This window comes from Manis pentadactyla, chromosome 4, assembly GCF_030020395.1.
Source record: "Manis pentadactyla isolate mManPen7 chromosome 4, mManPen7.hap1, whole genome shotgun sequence".
NCBI lineage: Eukaryota > Metazoa > Chordata > Mammalia > Pholidota > Manidae > Manis > Manis pentadactyla.
In genome coordinates this window covers 184,616,544-184,632,279 of record NC_080022.1, presented here as the reverse complement: position 1 = coordinate 184,632,279, position 15,736 = coordinate 184,616,544, and the positions used below count along the sequence as shown (strand labels likewise).

Genomic DNA, 15,736 nt, shown 5'->3' with positions numbered 1-15,736 from the left:
AACAGAAGCACTGGGGAAAGGACAGGACGCTGAAAGAACATGCGAATCAAGAATCTGTTTGGCAGAGCGGTCAGGCATATTATTAAGAAGCAGAACTTCCACAAATGAAAAACGGCGTCACTGGAAATCTAGTGAGAGATCGTGGTGGAGATAACATCTCTGAGAAGTTTCCATATGTCGGAAAGACGAGACTTCTCAGTGAGGGAGTCCTGAGCAGCAGCCATTTAAAATGAATGTAGAGCTTTTGTGCATCAAAGGACACTATCAAAAGAGTGGAAATACAACCCAGAGAATGGGAGACCATTTGCAAATAACACATTTGGTAAGGGTTTAATATTCAGGATACATAAAGAACTCCTACAACTCAACAACGACTACAAAAGGTTTGTAATTAAAAAGCAAGCAGATGACTAGAATGGGTATCTCTCCAAATGAAATACTTCCCCCCAAAAAGATACTTAAATGGCCAACAAGTACATAAAAAGATGCTCTATTCAACATCATCAGTCGTTAGAGAAATGCGAATCAAAACCACAGTGAGATGCCACTTCACCCCCACTAGGATTTCTATAATTCAAAAAGTGGAAAATGACAAGTATTGGCAAGGACGTAGAGAAACTGGAGCCTTCATACATGCTGGGACTGTAAAACGGTGTGGCCGCTCTGGGAAACCGTCTGAGGCTACTCGTCAAAAAGACAAACCTTGATTTACCATATGAACAGCGATTCCACTCTTAGATATAAAAGACCCAAATGAATTGAAAGCAGAGACTTGAGCAACTTCTTGTACATGTATGTCCCTAGCGGCCTGCTTCACAAAACCCAAAAGGTGGAAACAACCCAAATGTGCATTGACAGATGAGTGGATAAACGAAATGTGATGTATCCATACAATGGAACATCATTCAGCCATAAAATAATGAAGTTGCGACACACATTACAATAGGGTTGAACCTTGAAAACACTACGCTTAGGGCAATAAGTCAGACATAAGAGGAAATGGTTTTTGAGTCCACTTATGAACTATGTGGAGCAGGCAGGTTCATAGAGACAGCACGTGGACTGGAGAGAGCCAGGGGTGGGAGGGAGGGGAGGGTGGGCAACTATAACGGGCATGGAGATCCTGGCGGTGGGGAAAGCATTCTGGAGGCAGGTAGTGGCGAAGGGGGCCCCCTCTCTGGAGGCTTCCCTGCTGTCTATAGCTGTCACTTGGCTCTCGGCGCTTTAATCATCACCTTTGGGGTGCTTGGCAGCTGGTTACAGTCTGCACCCAACTTCCCAGCTAGCCTGGGAGCCCCATGTCTGGCCTAGGGGAGATGGAGAAGCCCAACCAACAGCTGGTGGGTGAATGAGAAAAGACATGCTGTGAGGTGAGGAGGGGAGGGACCAGGAGTACCCAGAACCCAGAGTGTAAAAGTCTGGCCTGAAAAGAGGCTGGAGAGAGAGCCAGGGCCTCGTCAACCTGATGCACGCTTTTAAAAAGTCGCTCTTGATGCAGAGTGGAGAACAGACTAGGAAAGAAAACACTCAAAGAAAGAGGCAAGCCCACAGGTTTGGGCGGCCTTGGGAGGTAGTGAGCATCTTGGGATTGGGGGTCTCCAGGTAGACTTCACAGGTAAAGGCAAGACGCGGTCAAGAAGAGTCAGTGCTGATGGATGGCACTGGGGCAGGCAGACCTGCCCCTCCACCTCGAGGAGGCCCACATCCTCACCCGACCCCTGCAGACCTGGCCTGGAGTCCACACACTCGAGCCTGCATCTGGGGCAGGAGGCGGAGGCACTGGTGGGAGATGCAGGCGCGGAGGCTGCGGTGCAGGGTGAGCAGGGCCTGGGAGCCCTGCTGCGCCCAGTGCCGCTCCAGCTGCTGCCAGCCCAGCTCCCGCAGCAGGACCTGGGGACAGAGGCGTGGGCCAGAGGCAGGCCAGGCATGGGTGCCAGGGGGCAGAGGCCTACTCTGCTCTTCTCCTGGGGCCTCGGCATCCTCTCTTCGAGCCAGACAATCTATTCTTTTGGGGTTCCCAGGGCACCTGCCACCCCAGCCCTGCTCGATTTCCGCACCACCCAGAAGGACCACGAAATCCTAAGCTTGTTCTAGAATGCTCCTCTCCCTTTCCAGCCATGCCTGCCTCTCTCCATACACCCACCTGGGTGGCTCCAAGGTGACAGAGGGGCGACTCAGCCCCCAGCACCTGGCTCAGGATGGCACCACACCTCTCCCGGTCCGAGAGCTTTCTCTGTCCCTGTGTCCCCAAGGCCCGGAACCTGCCCCCAGGACAGAGAGCCAAGGTAGGGATAAGCACAGTAAGGCTCTCCGTCCAAAAGGGTTTGAGCCCCTCAGTGTCTATGCCGTCCCTAAGTCATTCAACAATGATTTGGAAAGCACCTACTATGTGCCAGGCACCCAAAGAAGTTTGCTGAATAGAGGAGGGGTGCATGAATACAGAAGGTCTTCAGGGCTGGAGGTTTAGGGGTAGTGAAAGGAAAGGGGAGGAGGGAGAGAAGGGGGAGAAGAGGCAAAGGAGGGAGGGGTGCATGCAGGCCCTGGGCCCCTGGGAAAGTGGGTCCATCTCCACCCTGAAGGAACCCCAAGTCTGCTGTCCACTCCAGGGGGCCTGCCTTGGGAGTCCTGGCCCTGAGGTGCCCATTCCATCAGCTGACCCCTCCTGGGGCTCTACCTGGCCAGGAAGGTCTGGAAGGCCAGGCGCACAGGGAAGTTGGCACTGCGGGTACACACAGCCTCCAGGGTGCCCGCCTGGTGCAACTGCTCTGCCACATGTCCCACATCAAAGAGGTTGGGAAGCTGTGGCCATGGGGCAGAGCCAAGGGACCGGAGTTGAGGGGCTTACCGCTGTGGGGAGTGCAAGGCCCAGCAGAGGAGGGCAGGGGGCTGGGAAGGGCAGGACGGGTGGGAGGGCTCTGGGGCCAGGTGCGGGGGGAGCTCACCTTTCTAGGGTTGGGGCTGAGACACTGGACGACGTGGACATGACTCCTGCTGGGTGGGAGCGGGCATCACCTGGGCACAGACCGGTTCCCCCACTCAACTCCCCAGGGTCAAATATGGGGGCACTCTTCTCACCTGCCCAGCTGAGCTATGAGGTCCTCCAGGGACCGCTGGAAACGAGAGGCCAGGGTGGGTTTGCTGAGCTCACTTGCGGCCTGGGGCTCTGCTTCCTGGAATAGGCTGCCTACCAGCTGTGGGGTGAGAAGGGCTGAGCTGGCTGGCCTCCCAGCCCTGTCCACAGCCCAGCCTGCCCCCCAACCCAGCAACCAGAGTGGGCCAGCCCACAGCGTCCAGACCCTGGCAAGCTCAGCCCACGGTCTGAGGTGCCAGGGGCTTAAGGGTGAGCCCCTTGGGCAACAGCGTCCAGATGAGGACAGAATGGGGGCAAGTGTGGAGGAGGGGGCCCGAGGGGGCCCAAGAGGGCTGACAGCGGCACCTGGAGCTGGCTCTGGGCAAGCATTTCCACAGCGGCGGGGTCCAGATGGTCCCTATTTCTGTTTAAAAACTTGTGAACCTGCAAGAGACAATGTGGGGAGGGGAGGGGAGGCCAAGGAGAGAGGTCTGGGTGGGGAGGCCCAGCCCTTTGTCCATCCAGCCGCTTCCCACGGACTTAGGAGGCCACCGTTGTTTCTTCAACTAAGGGTGCTGGGAAAACTGGAAATCCACATGCAAAAGAATGAAGTTGGACTCTTATCTCACACATTACACAAAAATTAACTCAAAACGAATGGATCAAAGGCATAAATGTAAGACCTAAAACTATAAAAAGTTTGGAAGAAAACATAGGGAAAAAGTTTTATGACATTGGACTTGGTATGATTTCCTGACTACGACAACCAGAAGCACAGACAACAAACGAAACAGAGATAAACTGGATTTCATAAAAATGAAATACTGTGTGCAGCAAACGACACTCTTAAGAGAGTAAAAAGCCACCCACAGACTGCAAGAGAATATCACATATCAGATGTGGGATTAATATCCAGGTTATGTAAAGAACTCCTGCAACGTATCAAGAAAAAACAAGCCAATTCAAAAGTGGGCAAGGGACTCGAAGAGGCATTTTTCCAAAGATACACAAATGGCCAAGAAGCACATGAGAAGATGTGCGACGTCACTAGACGTTAGCGAAATTCAGATCAAATCCACAGTGAGATATCACTTCACACCCACTAGGATGACTATAATTTAAAAAATGGACAATGACAAGTATTGGTAAGGATGTGGAGAAATTGGAGCTCTGATACACTGCTGGTGGGAATATAAAAGGCTGCAGCCACTGAGGAAAACAGTTTGATGGATTCTCAAAAAGGTAAACAGAATTACCACAGGACCCAGCAGTTCCACCCCTAGGTAGATATCCAAAAGAATTTAAGGCAGAGACCCGAAGAGATACCTGTGCACCCACATGTACAGCAGCAGCATTCACAATAGCCATGGAAACAATTCACGTGTCCACCAGCTAATGAATGATAAACAAAATGTGGTCTATCCACACAATGGAAGATTCTTCAGTCATAAAATTTTGACCCTTGCTACAATATTGATGAACCTTGAAAACGTTATGCTTAGTGCAGTGTCAGACACCAAAGGATTGTGTGTGTGTGTGTGTAAGACTCCACTGATATGAGCACCTAGAATAGGCAAATTTCTAGAGACAGAAAGTAGATTAGATTACCAAGGGTTGGGGAGTTACTGTTTAATGGGGACAATTTCTGTTTGGGATGATGAAAAAGTTCTGGAATTGTGATGGTTACACAACTGTAAATGTACTTAAAGTCCCTGAATTGTATGCTATAGATGGCTAAAATGGCACATTTTATGTTATGTATATTTTACCAGTTTTTAAAAGCCTGCCTCAGTCTCATATCTAGTTCCTTTACATGCTTTTGAGTCTGTTATAGGGCTCTTAATTCTGTCCATCGAGGGGCTTGTTCCTACATTATGGTTATTAGACTCCCCCCATTATCAAGTCCCCCCCACATACCCCATTACAGTCACTGTCCATCAGCGTAGTAAGATGCTATAGAGTCACTACTTGTCTTCTCTGTATATACTGCCTTTCCCATATCCCCCTCCCTATTATGTGTGCTGACCATTATGCCCCTTTTCCCCCCTTATCCCTCCCTTCCCACCCACCCTCCCCAGTCCCTTTCTCCTTGGTAACTTTTAGTCCATTCATGGGTTCTGTGATTCTGCTGCTGTTTTGTTCCTTCAGTTTTTGCTTTGTTCTTATGCTCCACGTATGAGTGAAATCATTTGATACTTGTCTTTCTCTGCCTGGCTTATTTCACTGAGCATAATACCCTCCAGCTCCATCCATGTTGTTGCAAATAGTAGGATTTGTTTTCTTCTTATGGCTGAATACTATTCATTGTGTATATGTACCACATCTTCTTTATCCATTCATCTACTGATGGACTCTTAGGTTGCTTCCATATCTTGGCTATTGTAAATAGTGCTGCAATAAACATAGGGGTGCATCTGTCTTTTTCAAACTGGGTTGCTGCATTCTTAGGGTAAATTCCTAGGAGTGGAATTCCTGGGCCAAATGATATTTCTACTTTGAGCTTTTTGAGGAACCTCCATACTGCTTTCCACAATGGTTGAACTAATTTACATTCCCACCAGCAGTGTAGGAGGGTTCCCCTTTCTCCACATCCTCGCCAACATTTGTTGTTGTTTGTCCTTTGGATGTTGGCCATCCTTACTGGTGTGAGGTGATATCTCATTGTGGCTTTATTTGCATTTCCCTGATGATTAGTGATGTGGAGCATCTTTTCATGTGCCTGTTGGCCATCTGAATTTCTTCTTTGGAGAAGTGTCTGTTCAGCTCCTCTGCCCATTTTTTAGTTGGCTTATTTGCTTTTTGTTTGTTAAGGTGCATGAGCTTTTATATAGTTTGGATGTCAACCCCTTATCAGATATGTCATTTTCTCCCATACTATAGGATGCCTTTTTGTTCTACTGATGGTGTCCTTTGCTGTACAGAAGCTTTTCAGCTTGATATAGTCCCACTTGTTCATTTTTGCTTTTGTTTCCCTTACCCGGGGAGATATGTTCAAAAAGAAGTTGCTCATGTTTATGTCCAAGAGATTTTGCCTATATTTTTTTCTAAGAGTTTTATGGTTTCATGACTTACATTCAGGTCTTTGATCCATTTTGAGTTTACTTTCATGTATGGGGTTAGACAGTGATCCAGTTTCATTCTCTTACATGTAGCTGTCCATGGTCTCTTCCTTTTTAAGTCTTTTATGATCTTCAATATAGTTTCGGTTTCCTTTATTCAATCTCCTCCAGGTTTCTTTCTGTTTTAGATGTGATTGTATTCTTGTTAAAGTATAATTGACATATGCTCCGTGTATTCCTGGTTTGCATGACTCCTGGGTAGTTTGTATGTTTTCTTCTGCAACCAGAGCATGTGGCCTCCTCCAGGAAGCCTTACCTGACTTGCCCTACTTTAAACCAGTCACTTGGTCCTGCCCTTTATACCAAGCTGCTCCCCTCAGCACACCTGGCCAGTGTGCAGTCACTGTGAAACTCAGACAGGGGACAGGAAAGTCAGTTCAGTGAACACTTGGTATATGTCAGGCACCTGCCCAGACATTTCCATATTATTGCATTTAATCCTCAAGACAATGCTATAGGGCAGATTCCCATTCCCATTTTACAGATGAGAAAATGGAGGCTCAGAAAGAAAAGTAGACTGCCTGAAGTCATCAGAGCCAGGTCCCACGAGTATGCTCTGCCCCTCTTGGCCTGAAGAGTCCCCAGGACTCAACTCGCCCCACCCTAAAATGTCACCCAGAACTCAATACATCACCCTCAGAACTGGGTGGGGCCGAGCGCCCAGGTAGGGACAGATGGCCAAGCGTTGGAAGGGGCCTCCCCTCACCCACTCCTCTCACCTGTCAGGTGTGACTCAGCTCTGGGAGGGGACACCAGGTTCACATCACCCTTACTGATTCACTCTGATACCTGGTAGGTGACAGTCCCAGCGTAATGCCTCACGGTGAAGACAGGAAGGGGCAGCTGGGGCTTGGCATAGCACGGGTGACCACCATGGTGACAGTGGCACTTCTGGAGGAAGGTGTGGTCCGTGGCCTGGTAAGTGGGACAAGCTTCCCTCAGGCCTTTGCACATGCTGCTCCCCTGCCCTCCCCAGGTCCCCAGTGACCAAAGACATTGAGCATAAGGTGAGGTTGGCTTTGTTCCCCAAACTTCTTCCTCAGACAGGAAGGGTCACTCCTTATCTGAGTCCTTATAAAGGGCGTGCTCTTTCCCAGTGATAGTTTTGAACAACTAAGTGCTATTTTAGAAAGACACAGTAGCCTTGCTCAGTCAATACAAGATTTGGCAGCTTAGAGACATCTGATAAAGTCATGTAAAATAAAGGGGGCCGGGGAGACTTTCAGACAGAGGTAGCAACCTCTCCTGGGAGTGCAAGCTCTCAATCACAGGTGTTTCTAGATGAGTCTTCCAAAAACACTGTAAACAAGCAGCCCAATAAGAGCTTACTTTACAGAGCTAAGGAGCATACAAAACAAATGCCCACAGGAAGCCTGCCTGAATGTCACCGCTTGGGATCACAATTCCAGGGTGGACGCCCAACACAGACATGAACATGCTGTTTTAAATGCTGGAAACCTAAGTGGTGCTGTGGAGCTCTGGACACCCAGGCTGGGTGGTTCCAAAGGCGGCCCTGAGGTGCCACAGATGCCTGGGACAAGCTCTGATAAGACTTTATGAAATGTGATCAAGAAAAGCAATCATTTATGAATTAACACACCTAATAAGAGATTTCAAATATGTATGACTGTCATACATTATGTATAACGATATGTGGTTATGATATGTTAGTATTTATTATATATTAATGCTTTTTATATTAACATTATATTGAGCAATGAAATATTACCATGTTTTACTATTTTACCATTATTTTTCATCCTTCATTTTTAACCTCTGAATGGGAAAAAACGAGGTCATCGTATATCTGGGGTCATGATATATTTAGCTTATACTGCCCTAGATCTCAGAGAAGGCCCAGCTCTGCCCGGGCTTGTGGCCCTGCATACCCACCTGTGGAGCCATACGGGTGTGATTTCATATTCGATTCTCCATAATGATAACATTTCTCTCCTGCTACATTGCAGGCTCTAAGAGGGAGGGACTGGGTCTATTTTGGCTCACCTTTTATCCCTAACACAGTTCCTGATACACATATTCATTCATTCATTCATTCACTCATTCATTCAACATTAAGTGAACCCTTGGCACTGCAGTTAAGGCGAGAACCCTTCAGAGGAGGACCCAGCCTTTATGGAGCTCAGCCTAGCTCAGGAGAAAGTCAATGAATAAATATACTGTAACTGCATGTGGACGCAATTGTTATAAAAATATAAAGTACAGGACAGGCTGGAGAGTAATGGGAGTTACTTAGGTTGGGGGTGGAGGCAGTCAGTGAGTGTCTGTGGAATGGATGCCCCAAGGCCCTGAGGCTGCCCCCTGCTGGCCAGAGGCCTGAGGGCCCCTCGCAAGCCCCACATGAGCCCAGTGCAGCCCCCACCACTTTGCCCCCAACTACCCATCACTACAGCCCCCCTTCTGCAGCCAGGACTTGAGGACCCTCAGAGAGGTACAGTATCTTGCTCAAGATCACCCGAGACAGGATTTAAACCCAGTTTGGCCACTGTTTCCCCAAGCTATGCCGGGGGGCTGCGGGCAGGGTCCTTGGATCCCATCAGCTTTTGCTCCCCTGAGAGCCTCCACTGCCCCCTGCCTGACCACTAGGGCCCCCTCTCCTTGTCCCCACCGCTGGGGCTCACCTGTGACAGCCATGTCTGGGTGTCCAGGATCCTCAGGAGGCTGTGGGGCTGGTCTACCAGGAGGTCCAAGCAGGACTCGTGCAGAGGCTGGGAGATGGGAATCCATGGTAGTGACTCCTGCCGACAGGCCTCCTGGGAACAGTCAGCATTGTTTACAGAGCCCACCCACATTTGTGGGGGGCCTCACCTGAGCCAGAGCAGGAATGGCCCTCCCTTCCTACAAATGAGTGAAATGAGGCTCAGAGGACCGAGACGGCCCAGAGCAAGGGGGCTTTGGGGCAGAGCGCTCATTCAGTGCCCTCTGCTCTGGGAAGTGCCTGGGTGCCTCCTGCCACATGCATGCCCAGGTCCCCTTTACCTCCTCCTGGGCCAGCAGCAGCTGGTTAGAGAAGAGCTGCAGGCGCTCACTGGCGAGATTGTTGCACAGCTGCTCCAGACCATTCACCCACAGTGCCTGGGGGCACATGAGCAGGGAGGTGGGCACCCACACAAGGCAGGGGCATGGGTAGGTATGCAGGGCCGGCACACAGGCCTGGTGCCCTGCCTCCCCCTCCCCCAGGGCTGCTGCATTCTCACCAGAAACTCAGGGAGAGCTGGTGCCCCAAGGCTGATACTGCAGCCTACAGGGTCAAGTCCAAAGGCCCTGGCACAGTGTTCAGGCTGCCTCAGTCCTGCCCAGCCATGGTCAGGCCTCCCTGTAGCAGGCCACACCCCTGCCCTCTGCCTCAGCATGGCTTTGAGCCTTCAGGCCTCTTCAAAGCCATCCTATAGTCTGGAAAGTACCTTATCCTATGACCTAGTTTGCTGACTATCAGAACCCCACATCCTCATGAGCAAGGCTCCGGACTGCCGCCTCCAAGAAGCCTTTCAGCATTCTTCTTGTAGGGATTACAGATGAGGCTGTGGGCAGACCCACTCTAGGGTCTCTGTCTTTTGCTGTCTTAGAAGGTCCTGTGAGACTCTGCATGTCCTAGCAGGACAGAACTCTCCAGAGGCAATGTGAGGACTGGACAGAGCAGGGCAGAAAGGCTACACCCACAGAACACGCAGCCATTTCTTGGGCCATCCCAAGGCCAGGCAGCAAGCAGCTCACAAGTGCCCCCAGGGAGAGCTGGAGCTCCTGGGGTCCCCAGAAACAATCAGGATGAGGTGGGCACGCTGTCCTGGGGCCCACACCAAGGGTGACCTCAAAGCCATAGACATCCACGACAGTGACGGTGTCCGTGCTCTCTCCCTCCAGGGCCTTGGCCAGGGTGTCCCTGCGGGCATGGTGAGTGAGCCACGTGCAGCAGACTGCCAGACCTGGCTGAGGCCCTCTCCTGCTCCCAGGACCACCTGGCATCGATGGCGCTTTCCATGGGCAGGGATCTCCAGACCCAGCCATAGGGTGTCTCCTGGAGGGCAGAGGAGGGCCATGCAATGCATGTGGACCATCAGGCTCAAGATCCACACGGGTGCTCATGAAGCCTGCAGGTGGCTGGGCTGGGGCCCCCATCTCCTCAGGACCCTCGGGCTCACCATGACCCTCCTGGTGACAGTCCGCTCCAGGTGTGGATCTCGGCCCAGCTGGACACAGCAGCCACCTCCTGGGACTCCCGCTGGACGGAAGAGGGAGAGCTATGCTGTGGACAGCCTCTGTCCTCCGGGACGTTACTTTACCCACAAGCTGCCCTGCTACCCAAAGGGAGATCCGGGCAGGTGGGCAGGCTTGGAGTGTGGGGCTCTGAGTGCATGTCCTGACTGCACCGCTTCACTAGCTGCCCGGATCTAGCAAGTGTCTCCCTCTCAGGGCTTCCACTGCCTTATTGTTAAAGGGGAAAAACAACCCTGATGTTACAGCACTGTCGTGAGAACAGAATTAGGAAACACGTGTAAAGTGATTTACACAGGGCCAGGTGTGTAACAGCTGCTCAGTTAGTGGCGGCTATCCTTCTTAGGGCGGCAGCTTAGCGGAACAGGCGCTGGTCTGGGTGCAGAGGACCCCGAGTGCATTGTTCCTGTCCCTGTGATGGGGACCGCCTGCTTTCCAGGACAGCTGTGAAGCCCGGGCCTCTGGAGTCTCTACCTACAGGTGTTTGGGGTCTAATTGCTGTCTTGATTATGCAAACAAGCCACAACTGATCCAGTGCCCCTCTTGGCCCCTGCCCACAGGGGGAGCCCACCTCTGTAGAGGAGAAGCAGATGTTGCCCAGGTGCAGGATGGCGGCCAGCATAGCCCAGATTGCGGTCAGCTCCTCGGGACACAAGCCCAGTGCCTGCAGGGCCTTCAGCAGCCCTGAGAAGTCCTGAGCGTCCTCCTTGCCCTGGAGCCTGCAGGCCTGGCCCTGCAGAGCCCAGCGAGGGTGAGGAGGCAGGCCCACCGCCCAGAGCCTTGCTCAACTCCAGGTCCTGCCCCTCACCCTCAGCCTCCCCCCTACTCCAGCTCCTCCTCAGCCTCTGTGCCAAGACCCTTCTGGAGGCAGGCCCTGTCCCCCAGCACCGAGTGGGCCCTGCCCCACCTGGTTGAGGTAGTAGAAGGTCTCCGGCCCCTGCAGGGAGAGCTGCTCCCGTTTCACAGGGTCCAGCCCGGCCAGCAGCTCGTAAAGCACATGGAAGCTCCGCTCAGCCTGGGCCTTGGGGGAGAAGGACTGGCTTAGGGGGAGCAGTGGCCTAGTCCTGTGCCCAGGGGAGACAGGACACATCCTGGGGAAGGAAGACCTGGGGGCTCAGGGGCCACAGCCCTCTACAGGGGTTCCTCCCTCTTTCCTTTCCTGCTCTGGGAGGTGAGCAGCAGGGCGGGTCTTACCTGGAACACCACCCTTGAGGTCTCGAGCAGATAATGTGACACAGAAACTCCCCAGATGACCCCACTGTGGGCACAGGACGCTGCAGGTGAGGGTGCCAGAGTGGATGCAGCCCAGGGGCCCCGCTCAGAATGGGACCCACCACGCGCTGGACCCAAGGGCAGCAGCCTCAGGTTCCCAGGAAGGGGCACTGATCACGGGTGCCCCCTGTGCCCACCTGGACCCCCATCACTCACTGCTGCAGGCCGAGGCATAAGACCTGGCCAAAGCGGCTGGCATTGGCATTGAGGACTGTCTTGGCGTGGCCAAAGCTGCTGAGCACACGCAGCACGTCGTTCAGCTGTATGGGAGGGGCATTCAGGTATCCCTGGGAGTGGCAGGGGTGCCTCACGATCAGGCATCCTGTGCCTGGGGACTGTGCTGGTCCACGGAGGGGCCAGTCCCATCGCACCCCCCCCCACGCGCACACGAGGCAACACCTAGGGCTGCCCCTGAGGAGAAGCCAGAGGCCTGAAGACAGCACTCCTGGCCCCAAGGAGAAAGAAGGTCCTTCCTGGGTCCCTGGGAAACGGCTGGCTGGCCCTCACCTGGCGTCTGCTGCCCCGCGTCTGCTCCCGCTGCAGGCCGCTCAGGAGCAGTGCTATCCTTTTAGCAGCTTCTGTCTTCCCTGAGCCGCTGTGTCCGCAGCAGGAGGGAGGGGCTGGCAGGGTCTCCAGGCAGGGGCACATAGGACAACCCCACTGAGCCAGGGAAGTGGGGACATGTCCCCCTGGAAATGATACCCACTGTAGAGGAGACCCCACAGCAGTTCAGAAGATAGACCCAGGGGGGAGACCAAACCAAAGAAAGTCCCCAAGGCCTTGTTCAAGGGGCACGTGGTGACTTCAGCCAGAAGCACAGCCCTGACAAAGTCCGGAGCTGCCACCCAGCAGTGGACCAGACCAGCAGCATCAAATGCAGGCCTTCCCGTCCTCTGCTCCTGGGCCTCAGTGTGGCCTCCGGGTTCAGGGCAGCCACCACTCACCCAAGGAGAATGCAGGAGCCCTGCCGGGTGCTCTGTGACAGGCTGTAGGCTGCTGCCGCAACGGCAAAGATGTGTCTGGGGGGCAGATGAGAAGGTTGCCAGGGATGGGCACCTGGGGCCTTCCTAGGTGGAGGCAGGATGTGCCCACAGTCCTCAGGACATCAGTCGATGGGCCATGCTGGGTCTTAGCTACCCGGGGGGATGAGCAGAGTGTTGGTGCAGCGGAGTCACGTACGGGGTGGTATTCAGGGCCTTCGCGGAATGGTAGTTGGCCAGGACCTCAGGTGAGAAGAGAGGCAGGGGCCGGCAGGGATTCAAAGCGAGCAGGAGGGGCCCCCCAAAGGTCTGGGGGAGAATGCAGAAGCTCTCATCAGAAAATGGAGGGAACAGGGGGTGCAAATGGAGTGGGGCTCCAAAGCTTCCCAGCCCGGCTTAGACCCCCAGCTCCCTCTGCAGGTCTGCAGACAGGGTTTATCTGCAAGCCCAGGGAGGAGAAGGGAGGAGAAACTGCAGCAGTGCTGTTGGGCCCTCTGATCCCAGGGGAAAGGGAATGCCAGCCCTCCATTGCCTCCCTGGGTACCCCCCATACGTAGATTCGGCCCAGGTGAAACCTCTTCTTGAGGCACAGCAGCACGGAGTTGTCACACACAGGTCTGTGGGGACAGCGGGGTGGAGGGGCAGGGATGGGAGACAGAAGGAGGCCCTAGGTTAGTGTGCCTCTGGCTGCAAAGACTCTCCGGGCAAGTCCTGCACCCTCTCTCAGCCCTGCCCCCAACAAACACAGGGGCCTGGCTGCCAAGTAAGTTGCCATCCATGGGGGGAGCTACAAGCAAGACTAGGCCGCTGATTGAGTGTCTTTGTGCCTGCTGGAGAAGTCCCGAAGCGGGAGCACCCGACTTGCACCCCTTACCTGCCCCCTCCAGCCAGTCGAACTTTTGTGAAGCAAAATCCCTTCTAAGGACACCGTTTATAAAAAAGGAGGTAGGGTCGGCTATGAGGAAGCGTGTGACTAGGCATGGCGGATTTGGAACTGCGGCCGCTCACCGGTCGGGCCAGGTCCTCGGTGTCTTCCAGGCCATTCCCAAGGCTCCTGCCCTCGGCACCAGGAAAGTGCGGTGCCTCGAGGCCTGGCCCTGGGCTCAGCTCCAGGTGCCTCTCCAGCGCCTCCCCGGCCTCGTCGTCCGGCTCCCACGGCTCCATCCGGGACCCGCAGGGGCCTGGGCCCCTCTCCAGCTGCAGGCGGGCCTCCAAGGTGAGGCGGGGCAGCAGCACGTCTGTGCTGAGACCAGGGTCCTCGCGGGGGGCTGAGCCTTGTGCCCAGTGCACCAGAGTCTCGGCTTCCAAGGTTCCAGGCCCCGCTCCACTGCCCGAGCCGCCCTCGTCTAGGGCTTCGTCGGGGGCAATCGGGCCCAGGAGAGATCCTCGGCGGGAACCAGCCACCCCTTCTCCACCCGCCCCGTGCCCCTCATTGTCCCCTGAAACCCCCGCACAAGCCCAAACGTGCCCCTCCCCGGCGAGGGGGGTCCGCGGACATTTCCTCGGAGCTCCGGCTACTCGATGCCCGCCCCGCCCTGTGGATCCTGGGGAGCACGACAGCGAATTTGGGATTCGGAATCGGGTCCCCATCTTCATTAGCGTCTTCGGGGGCGGGGCTTTCCGCAACCTGCGTGGAGCTCGGGCCGCCGCCAGGGGGAGCCCTCGGCGGTGCCCCCAGCCCCACTGCGCCCGCCAGGCGCAGCCCAAGACGGCGCCGCAGCCACGGCCCCCGGCCCCGCCCGTCGCCCGCCCGCGGCCCCGCCCCCCGCCCCTCTCCTTCCCTCTGCCCCAGGCGCCGCCGCAGCCAGCGCAGGAGGCCCAGGACGCTGGCCACGCGAAGGAGCCGATCCTTGAGGCCGGCGCGGCGGGGACCCGAGGCTTGGGGAGCGGGGCCTGGCGGGGTTCTCGCGCGGGGCCTGCTTAGCGCCACGAGAGCGGCCAGCGGCGCTGGGTCCCCGGGCCCGTCTCCGCCTCCAGCCCCCTCTTCGCCCTCGGCCGCCGCCACCTGCACCTGCCCCACCACCTTTCCGACCTGGCGGCGCCGCGCCCGAGCTGTCGAGGCCTTGGCGCTTTCGCGCTCTGGGCCCGGCGCCTCAGCCTCTGGCTGCGCCCAGTTTTCTCCCGCGTCCCAGGCCGGCCTGGGGTTGCAGGAAGCCTGCGAGCTCTGGGAAACAGACCCGCGGCTACCCTCGAGGGGACTGGAGGCCGTAGCTTTTCTGCCCGGCTCAACGTCTTCGATCTCAGTGGCCCTGCTGGCCATCTCTGGGGCTGCCCGGGGACTCCGTCCAGGCCCAGCCTCCTCCAGGCTTGAGTTGGTGTCTGTCCCGGAATCCTCGGCCACTGCCTGGGGCCCCGCCTCCGACGTCCCTTCCCTGCTCCGGGGCCTGGCGGGGGACGGGTCGCTGCCCCTGCCGCCGCTGCTCGGGCTCTCGCCAGGCTCCAGCACTAACTCCCGTCCGGTCTGGGTGCTTCCAGAGCCCGTGTCCGTCTGCTCCGACTTGGGCTGCAGCTCCGGGGCCCCGCCGCTCTGGCGACTGCTTTCCCGGGCCTCGCGGGCTTCGCTGTCCGGGCAGGAGCTGCCTGCGTCTCCGCCCGAGGTATCACCGTCGAGGCTCCGGGTCTCTCCGCGGCCCTGCCTTGCGGAAGGTCCCTGCCCTTTTCCTCTCCTCCTGCGGCGGCCGCGCGCGCCTATCCTGCCTTCTGGTCGGGGGAGGCTCTCTTCCTGCAGGGGCTGCGCACGGTGGTCCCTGGCTTCGCTGCTCCCCTTAGGCACGCGTCCGCGGGGCCGCGCAGTGCCTAGTCTCTCCTGGGCCTCCGGTGGTTGGCCCGGCCGCTGGGTGTCTGCGGCCGCCGCTCCTGTCTGCGGTGGGCGTCCTGCGGCCAGCGGGGGCCCCCTCGCCTCCAGTGGTGTTGGGCTCCAAGACCGGTCTCGCCCTGCCGGCCTTTGCGCGGTGCTGTCGGCGTTCCCGGCTGGGAGCGCCTTTTGCGCCGGCCGACCCGGACTCCTGCTCCCCGGAGGCCTGTGCCCCCGGGCGCTGGGGCGCTTTGCCCTTTCTCCCGCCCAT

At 55.9% G+C, this 15,736-nt stretch overlaps 1 protein-coding gene across 1 annotated transcript in view; it reads right to left on the bottom strand.

The window, feature by feature from the left end:
- Positions 1–15,736, bottom strand: part of MYO15B (myosin XVB) — a 30,891-nt gene extending 15,155 nt beyond the window's left edge. Inside the window, 24 exon segments of the mRNA XM_057501707.1 lie at positions 1,727–1,890; positions 2,144–2,261; positions 2,675–2,799; positions 2,943–2,988; positions 3,076–3,191; positions 3,437–3,514; positions 6,979–7,104; positions 8,829–8,960; positions 9,187–9,282; positions 10,015–10,087; positions 10,164–10,222; positions 10,347–10,375; positions 10,378–10,426; positions 10,991–11,152; positions 11,327–11,440; positions 11,614–11,677; positions 11,848–11,951; positions 12,199–12,321; positions 12,632–12,710; positions 12,871–12,980; positions 13,225–13,294; positions 13,684–14,150; positions 14,152–15,489; positions 15,491–15,736. Coding sequence (XP_057357690.1) covers positions 1,727–1,890; positions 2,144–2,261; positions 2,675–2,799; positions 2,943–2,988; positions 3,076–3,191; positions 3,437–3,514; positions 6,979–7,104; positions 8,829–8,960; positions 9,187–9,282; positions 10,015–10,087; positions 10,164–10,222; positions 10,347–10,375; positions 10,378–10,426; positions 10,991–11,152; positions 11,327–11,440; positions 11,614–11,677; positions 11,848–11,951; positions 12,199–12,321; positions 12,632–12,710; positions 12,871–12,980; positions 13,225–13,294; positions 13,684–14,150; positions 14,152–15,489; positions 15,491–15,736 — 4,088 coding nt within the window.